Raw genomic sequence first — 8,723 nt, forward strand, 5'->3', positions numbered from 1 at the left:
GGCACGAGGGGCCTGGGGGCGCCGGGGCGGCCGAGGTAGGAGGCAGAGTGGATGTGTGGCCCCGGCCCAGGTAGGGCTGGTGGGGGATGGGGGCCCCCAAACTCTCCGGGAGCGGGGGTGGGGTGGAGGATGGGGGAGGGGAGAGGATGGGGAGTGCTTCCCTCTGCGCGTCCCAAACAAAGTGTCACAAAGAGCTCGGCCCGCGGAGGCGGCAGCCGAGGCGGCTGCAACTCGGCTTTTGTTCTCCCGGTCAGGGGTAGCCGAGCCCTGGTCTCCTAATAACCCACACCCTGCCCCCATCATCCTTCCGCTTTACCCTCCCGGGAATGGTCTGGGGGTGCCCCTGGAAGAACATCTTGTGCCAGGTCACAGGCCCTGCTTCACTTGCCAACCTACTTGGGGTGGGGGTGGGGGGGCGGCGGGGAGGGTTCCGAGGTTTCCTGTTTACCCCCGATCAAAGATGCCACGACTGTGACCTCCTTCGGGTCAGCACCCATTAAGGGGGGCTTAGGACTGGTTACATGTCCCCTCCGCAAATCCAAGTCCCCCAGAACTTTCAGAAGAGGGGTCAAGTTGGGACATGCCTCGGCATAGGAGTTGCTGTGGTGGGTGGCAGCAGGGGCCGGTGCCCTTGCTCTTTCCTGCGGCTATGCCTGTGTTTGAGTTCCCACACCCCCAGCTCAATTGGGCGAGGAAGAACAGGTAGGAGGCTTTTCCAGGAACTCGGTCTGAAGGGTGGGCACGTTGAAGAGGGAGGTGGGTCTGGAGCGCAATCTAGGCAGTGAGGTTCAGAGTGCCCTGGAAAGGACATCATTAGCTTATAAAACTGAACTGTTGACATGTCTGTGTGAGGAAGGTGGTCTTAACTCTAGACTACCTAAGAAGTTCCTCTAGTGCTGGGTTAAATCATAATGATTCCTAAAGCTAATTTGAGAGGTGTAGGGAGGAGTCTACAGAGGGAAAAACAAGTATTAGAGATGCCCCGAAACATATCTAGTCACAAGTAGACTCCACAAGTCCTGAACCCTTGCCTCTTACACTTTGACACCCCCCCACCCAAAACAAACAAACAAAACCCCACAAATCCACACACATTTAAGCGACATTACTTGAGGGACAAATTCACCCACCAGTTAGCATAGGCTTCTGTGTACCTTTCCCGCATGTTTCTGACCCTCTACCTCCCATCTCTCCCTACTCAGTAAGGTTTGTTGGTCCACATCCCCTTCCCTATCAGATTGCTCAGCACAAAAGAGGTTAGTAAGTTGGCCTGTTGTAGTAGAAAGATTTCTAAAGATCCCGATCCCTGACCCAGCATTCCTATAGAACCCAAATAAGGGCACTAGCTAACCCTGAATTCTGGGTGGGGCAGAAAGTAGGTCAGTGCTACTGTCTGGTGAATTCATGTGGATGGTGTTTAAGGCCTGACTAGGAAAACTTGTGACTGTTACCCACAGGCAACACATGTTTGACCTAGGTTCTGTGCCATTTCACAGGATCTCGGGGCCCTGTCACCGTTTGCTCCTATTGAGAAAAGCCCCTGGATCCTGGCGCCTGGGCACAGGTGTGGGAAGGAGTCAGGAGATCTTGACTGGCCCACGGTGGTCTCTGTGTGGGCTTTCTTGGTTTGAGTGCATCCTCTGGGAAAACTTTCCCTGCTGAAGAATTCATCTTCCTTTTGGGCCTTCTGTGTATCACTGTATTTCCATCCTGGAAACTGTTCATCGCCAGCTTTTTGTTTTGTTTTTGATAGGGGAGGAAAGACGCCTGGTCCCATTCTTGCTCTTCTGTTTTGTTTTTTTAATAATGTGAGACCAGCCTCCCATGTGATAGATATTGCCCTTGTTATCCTCTAGGCAGTTTTGGGGACCTAGAATCTTCTCAGAATCAGAGTATGTGCCCATAGGTTAGTCAGCTATGACCATGCAGTATTCCTGGCCTCACTTCCTTTCCCCCGCCCCCCTCCCCAACTGCCATCTGCTTCTGAATATACCAGATTGGCTGTACACCAGGATGTTCCGGGAATCCCCAGGAGAGCAACAGAATGTGATGGACCCAAATACGATTCCTCAGTAACTCATTCCAGGATGTACAAACTGTAACTGTTAGGGTACTCCTAATAGCTAATTAAAATTCTTCTAGTTACATCTATTTTCTATTACATCTGTCTATTTTCGGTGACATTCAAAAGGCCAAAATAATCCCTTTGGTATCACTGTTTTTTTCTTTGGTGATAAAATAGGAACAAAAAAAAAATCCAAGAAACAAAACACTCTGGCAATAACAACAACAACCCCTCAAAACAAACAAACAAACAAACAACACAACACAACACAACACTAGCATTTTTCAGGGCCTTATCTGGTGCCAAAATAACAAACATGGCCCCTCTACCTGGTGGCATAGTGGTTATGTGTTGGACTGGTAACTACAAGGTCAGTAGTTCAAAACTACCAGCCGCTTCATGGGAGAAAGATGAAATTTTCCACTCCTGTAAAGATTTACAATCTGACAAACCCACAGGGGCAGTTCTACTTGGCCTTACAGGACTGAGATGGGTTGGGCTCTGGAGTCAGAATTAGCTCAGTGGCAGGGAGTTCAATTGAGAGTTGAACACTGCATAGCTCTGCCTGTAGTGCTGAGGTGGCCAAAGTGGTTCCCGTGGTGGCCCACTGCTCTCTCCATGGTACTGAATAGGTGGCCATTTGCTCTAGGATCTTTGGGGTCTAAGAGTCCTGACTTGGAGTCACAAAACTGTTGAGCTGAAAGCGAACATCACTATTAACTCGGCTATTCCCTTAACTTACAGATGTGTGAAACTGGAAATTTAAGGGGTTTATGTAATGATGTAGGGCTACTGATGGTCAGGCTGAGGCCACAATAGTCTTGTACCCCAATGCCCTATTCTGGTATACTTTTTATCTTACCACTCAGTAAGCCAGCCCATCAGGGGATTTTGGTTTCCGGAAAGGAGTGTGTTAGGAGGATGCAGAGTGAAGGTGGGTGTTATAATGTGGAGTCACAAAAATATGCATACTTCATGGTTGCAGAGGTCATTTAGTGACCCTGGGACAAGGACACTCTGTTCATCTCTTGCTAATGAAACTATAGCCCAGGGGCCATAAAGCTCCTGTAGCCCAGGTTCCACATGTAACAGGTACATGCTCCGTCATGGAGTCTTACGGTATCCACTACAGAGAATCAAGTCAAGCCTTGGACTTCCAGTCTTCTCTGTGCTGATAAGGAGGGCTGATTCTTAGCTCAGTTATCTTCTATTAAAGATCTTTAAGTAAAATAATGCTTGAGCCCTCTTCATTCTCAGCAACCCATTTTTGTCTCTTAATACCTATTGTAAGGAAGTTCTTTATATCTCAAATATTCTTTGTATTTCAGGGAAAACCAACAACAACAAGCCCAAGCAGGTTAGGCTGTTGTCTGTCTGGCCTTGACTAATTCTATATGTAAGCAGGAAGGTAGACTGGAAGCCTTCTGGTTTTCCTCCCAGGCCCCTCTTTCTATAAATCAGAACTCTCATGTTGCTTTTAAGTCCTAATGCTGACCTCTGCAGCCTATAATCAGAGCCTCCCCGCCCTACCCCCCCACCCCCCCCTCCACCCCTTGCTCTTCTTCCCCAGCACTGGAGCTTTGCACATCCCTGGCCTAGGGAATTTTAGCCTGGAGAATTTTAACCCCTTCCTGCCCAGAGCTGTGCTGAGCTCCTATCTGTGCAGATGGCCCAGCCCCGCCCCCCATCCCTCACTCCAGCCTCTTGAGCTCGGAGCCTGTGTAATCCTCCTCTTGTGTGAGGGAGCCTCTCCCCTGCAGAGAGGAGGAAAGCCTGCTTCGGAACAGCCCTGGACAAAGGGGCTGAGATGCCCCATCACACGGCAGGCTCCCAGGTTTGAAACGGGGCTGAATCATATCTGGTATTTGCAGTTTTTAACCCCTTGTCCAGGCCAGCAGCGCCCCCTTAACTTCCATTCCTCCCCTAACTCTCTCTCCTTCCCCTCTCCCTCTGGCTCTCTCCCCCTTCATGCCCCTCCCCCTCTGTCTGTCTCCAGACTGTGCTGCTGGGAGGTGTTTCTCTCCCATGCATGAATGAGTCTCTGTAATGAATGGAAATGAATGGATCAGGAATCCAGGCGGAGGGAGGGTGGGAGGATGAGGGGAGAAGATTGAAAGACAGGGTGAGGGCAGGAGGCAGGACTGTGGAGCCTGGAAGGGCTGGACTGGGTCTGCTAAGAGTCTGAAAGCAACTGGTCCCACTTGGATAATTGGGAAGCATGGCAAACCCACTCCACCTGCTCATCAAACTGCACATGCCAGTGGACATGGGATACGGGGATCCTGTGATGGTTTCCACACTGCCTGGGCATGGGATAGTAGTGGGGGCTCAGGAACACCCCATTGAAAGTATCATTTGGGGAAGAAATCGTGTTTATCAGGAGCCTTGTGGACTTGTCAAATCAAGGGGGATGGTGTGAGAACCTCAGTCCCCTTGGGTGCCTCAGGATGCAAGGAGAGGGAAGGGACAAGGCTGCAGGAATAGAGGATGGAAGTCTGGGGTTTGAGGTGACTCGGCTTCTGGAAACCAGGCTTCACCCCCCCACCCCACCCCAATGTCTCTTGCTTTAGTTCCTCAGCACCTGTTGCCTTCACTAGCTGCTTCTCCACCTCCTCCTCCCTGCACTCCCGAGAACCAAAGAATGTGAAGGGGGTCCATGGAGGTGAGTGAAGCTCCGGCCCCCACCTGCAGTCCTGACAACGGTACTCACCAGGCCTCTACCTCTTGCACCTCCTAGTCTTGGAGTTTAACTCGTAGGCCCCGATACCTCACCTCAATTCTCACCCCACCCCTAATTTCCCTGAGATGAGTGGGAAGGGCATTTCTGTTTCAGGCCCCCGATGCCCTTCATTTGCCCACAGCCAGCCCTTTTTCACCCTCGGCTTTTCTTGCACCTTTCTCCACAGGGCTCACATCCCCGTGTCCCTGGCGGCCACTTAGCGCCATCGTCGCCTCCGGCTTTCGATGGCGAACTGGATCTGCAGCGCTATTCCAACGGGCCTGGTGTGAGCGTGGCGTCGCCAGGGATGGGCGCGGTGGCCTGGTCTGAGAGTCGTGCAGGAGAAAGGCGTTTCCCTTGCCCTGTGTGCGGAAAGCGCTTCCGCTTTAACTCCATCCTGGCGTTGCACCTGAGAGCTCACCCTGGCGCCCAGGCCTTCCAGTGCCCGCACTGCGGCCATCGCGCCACGCAGCGGGCTCTGATGCGCTCCCATCTCCGCACGCACCAGCCGGAGCGCCCACGGAGCCCCGCCGCACGCCTGTTGCTAGAATTGGAGGAGCGCGCGCTGCTGCGCGAGGCCCGGCTGGGGAGAGCCAGGGGATCCGGGGGTTTGCAGGCCACCGCCGCCTCTGAGGGCCTGGCGCGGCCCCAGTCTACTGCTTCCTCTGCCTTCCGTTGTCCCTTCTGCAAAGGCAAGTTTCGCACCGCGGCAGAGCGCGAACGCCACCTGCACATCCTGCACAGACCCTGGAAGTGCAGCCTGTGCAGTTTTGGCTCCAGCCAGGAGGAGGAGCTACTGCACCACAGCCTGACCGCCCATGGGGCTGCCGCGCGCCCTCTGGCGACCGCCCCCGCTGCGCCCCAGCCCCAGCCCCAGCCGCCGCCGCCTGAGCCAGAACCCAAGTCGGTCCCTGAGCCTGAGCCGGAGCCGGAGCCGGAGCCAGAGCCCACCCCGGCCCCCGCCCCCGAGGAGCCCCCAGCGCCTCCGGAGTTCCGCTGCCAAGTGTGCGGCCAGAGCTTTACCCAGTCCTGGTTTCTCAAGGGCCACATGCGCAAGCACAAGGCTTCCTTCGACCACGCGTGTCCCGTGTGTGGCCGCTGCTTCAAGGAGCCCTGGTTCCTCAAGAACCACATGAAGGTGCATGCCAGCAAGTTGGGTCCAGTGCGGGCCCCGGGGCCTGGCGCCGCCCCTGCCCGGGCCCCCCAGCCTCCAGACCTGGGTCTGCTGACCTATGAGTCCCTGGGCCCGGCACTCCTGCTGGCCCCGGCGCCCACCCCGGCTGAGCGCCGGGAGCCCCCCAGCCTCCTGGGCTATCTGAGCCTTCGAGCTGGCGAGGCCCGGCCCAACGGAGAGGGCGCCGAGTCTGGGCCTGGCCGCAGTTTCGGAGGCTTCCGCCCTCTGCCTTCCGCCCTCCCCAGCCGGGCTCGCCGGCACCGCGCGGAGGAGCAGGACGACGAGGAGGAGGTGGTGGAGGCGGAGGAGGAGCCCTGGGCCCGGAGCAGGGCGCTGGGCCCCCTGGCTTCCCTGCACCCGCGCCCTGGCGAGGGGCCGGGACAGTCTGCATCTGCAGCAGGGGCGCAGGCCAGATCGACGGCCACCCAGGGTACGTACCCGCGCCCTCGGCCGCCTCGGATGCTGCCACTTATCTCCCTCCCGTCTCCTCACAAAGGACCCGGTTTTGTGCATCTTAAAACGTTTTTCCGGCCTCCTTTTTCCTTCCTGAAGCATCTGCCACATTTGGGGAACACCAACTCTGAGCTTTCCCAACAGAAGTCCCCCCCCCTCCCCAAGAGAAGCAGTTCTGAGGGTGGGGGGAGTCGGGGTGCACACCCTCCTGACCGGAGACGGGGCCCCGGGCCCTGGCTGACTTCCACGTGCTGTGTGTGATTGCAGAAGAGAACGGGCTCTTGGCTGGAGGGACGCGGCCGGAAGGGGGCCGGGGCGCCACCGGCAAGGATTGTCCTTTCTGCGGAAAATCCTTCCGCTCAGCGCACCACCTCAAAGTGCATCTGCGAGTGCACACAGGTGAGGGGCAGCTGCGGGGCGAGAGGGGGCGGGGAGAGCACGGGTGGGGGGGGGCGTGGGGCTGCTGGATCAGACGGGCCCGGTGAAATGCTGCTGAGCAGAAGAGCCTGACCCTGTGACTCTGTCTCACCTTTCTCCCTAGGCGAGCGACCCTACAAGTGTCCACACTGCGACTACGCGGGCACCCAATCCGGCTCGCTCAAGTATCACCTGCAACGCCACCACCGCGAACAGAGGAGCGGCGCCGGGCCCGGGCCACCCCCTGAGCCGCCACCCTCTGCCCAGCGCAGTTCAGCCCTGCCTTCAGGAGCCAAAGTGGCGCCCCAGCCTGCGGCCTGGGCGGAGGGTGCTGCCAGCCCGCGGCCTCTGACCAGCGGGCCGGGGTCTCGTCGGAAGCCGGCTAGCCCGGGGAGGACCCTTCGCAATGGGCGAGGCGGTGAGGCCGAGCCCCTGGACCTGTCCCTGCGGGCGGGCCCGGGGGGCGAAGCCGGGCCCGGGGGCGCCCTGCATCGCTGCCTCTTCTGCCCCTTTGCCACTGGAGCCCCCGAGCTCATGGCCTTGCACCTGCAAGTGCATCACAGCCGGCGTGCGCGGGGCCGCAGGCTGCCCCAGGCTGAAGCCTCCCCGCCCTACACCCGAGCACCCTCAGGGGAGACCCCTCCCAGCCCTCCTGAGGAAGGCGAGGAGAGCCCAGGGCTGTCGAGATCAGGAGAGGCGAACCTGGGGAGTCAAGAACGGTAGGGAGCCCTCTTAGGGGGGCCGGTAGCGTAGTGAGCTTACCCGCCGGAGCGGGGGAGCACTAGAGGTAGTTGATAGAGCAGCCAGCAGGGGGTGGCGTGGGACCCATATCCTAGCCCCAGGCGGACTAGTGGTGGAGGGGCAGCGGGTGTAGGAGGGTGGGCGGGAGGTACCCACCCAGCCCAGGGGAGAGTCACAGTGCCTTAGAAGTGGCAGGGGTGAGGGTCAAAGATTGGGGTCCTAGGGTTGGCAGAGTTGTGTCCCCGTGGAGGAGCGCTCTGCCAGTCTTTGCTGGTCCAATGGCGTGAGAGTTTATTTTTGTACCAGGGGTGGGGGAGGGGGGCCCTGTACCCTTCTAGCCCTGTAAGGGGCCCTGTAGACGTCGCTATTTTTGGTACGATCCCTGTCATTCCTGTCGCAGAGTCGTGTCCCCAATAAACAGGTGTCTTGAGGCACAGGGCTCTGTGTCTGTCTGCCTATGTCCTGTCTCTGCCCCGGGGCTCTTCTGCCTTGGGAAGCAGCCACCTTCTCAGGCACTTCGTTTTCACTCAGAGAAGGGAAGAATGGAGGAGTTGGGGCATCGCAGCTGAGCCTGGGATTCAGTAGCTCCGAAGTGGTGCCCATAAATTAGCATCTAACCAATAGCCTGGGGAGGGGGGGCGCTTTCTCCCGAGACCCTCGTTTTTTTTAGAACCCTTAGACTAACCTGTGGGTTGCGACCTCTTTGGGGATCGAACGACCCTTTCACAGGGGTTGCCGGATTGGGGTCCCAGGGTTGGCAGAGTTGTGTAGCAAAATTACAGTGATGAAGTAGCAACGAAGATAATTTTATGCTTGGTGGGGTGGGGGGCGGTCACCACCACCACATGAGGAACTGTATTAAGGGTCGCTGCGTTCGTTCGGAAGGTTGAGAACCGCTGTGTTAGGTGGTGTGGACTCCCAGCTCGTCTGTGACCAGCTCAGCTTCCAGAAGTGGGTGGCAGTGCAGGAGGAGGTGCTTCAAAGACTGCTTTGAGCCTCTGGGAGTCAGAGAGGAGGCACATCCTCCGGAGCCCATGCACACACTGTCGCCTTTGGGCCATGAAGGGGAGCCGGTGCCCCGCAGCCCTGGCTTCATTCTCTGTGTCGTAGGCCCCAGGGGGCTTAGATGGGGAAGCAGTAGACTTCAAATCCAC

The 8,723-nt window shown here is 57.3% G+C and overlaps 1 protein-coding gene across 6 annotated transcripts in view; it reads left to right on the forward strand.

Moving 5' to 3' along the window:
* Window positions 1-8,007, forward strand: part of ZNF219 (zinc finger protein 219) — a 10,376-nt gene extending 2,369 nt beyond the window's left edge. Inside the window, exons 1-7 of one of the 6 annotated variants that reach the window (XM_045288036.1) lie at window positions 427-702; window positions 3,394-3,422; window positions 3,766-3,899; window positions 4,636-4,727; window positions 4,972-6,388; window positions 6,679-6,810; window positions 6,953-8,007. In XM_045288036.1, the coding sequence (XP_045143971.1) occupies window positions 4,722-4,727; window positions 4,972-6,388; window positions 6,679-6,810; window positions 6,953-7,551 (2,154 nt within the window). In that variant the 5' untranslated portion in view covers window positions 427-702; window positions 3,394-3,422; window positions 3,766-3,899; window positions 4,636-4,721 and the 3' untranslated portion in view covers window positions 7,552-8,007. The other 5 variants (XM_045288034.1, XM_045288037.1, XM_045288035.1 and 2 more) reach the window with 5 other exon arrangements.
* The last annotated feature ends 716 nt before the right edge of the window (window positions 8,008-8,723 follow it).

Source organism: Echinops telfairi, unplaced genomic scaffold (genome assembly GCF_000313985.2).
Source record: "Echinops telfairi isolate 266 unplaced genomic scaffold, ASM31398v2 ScPeMD7_18;HRSCAF=68, whole genome shotgun sequence".
Lineage (NCBI taxonomy): Eukaryota > Metazoa > Chordata > Mammalia > Afrosoricida > Tenrecidae > Echinops > Echinops telfairi.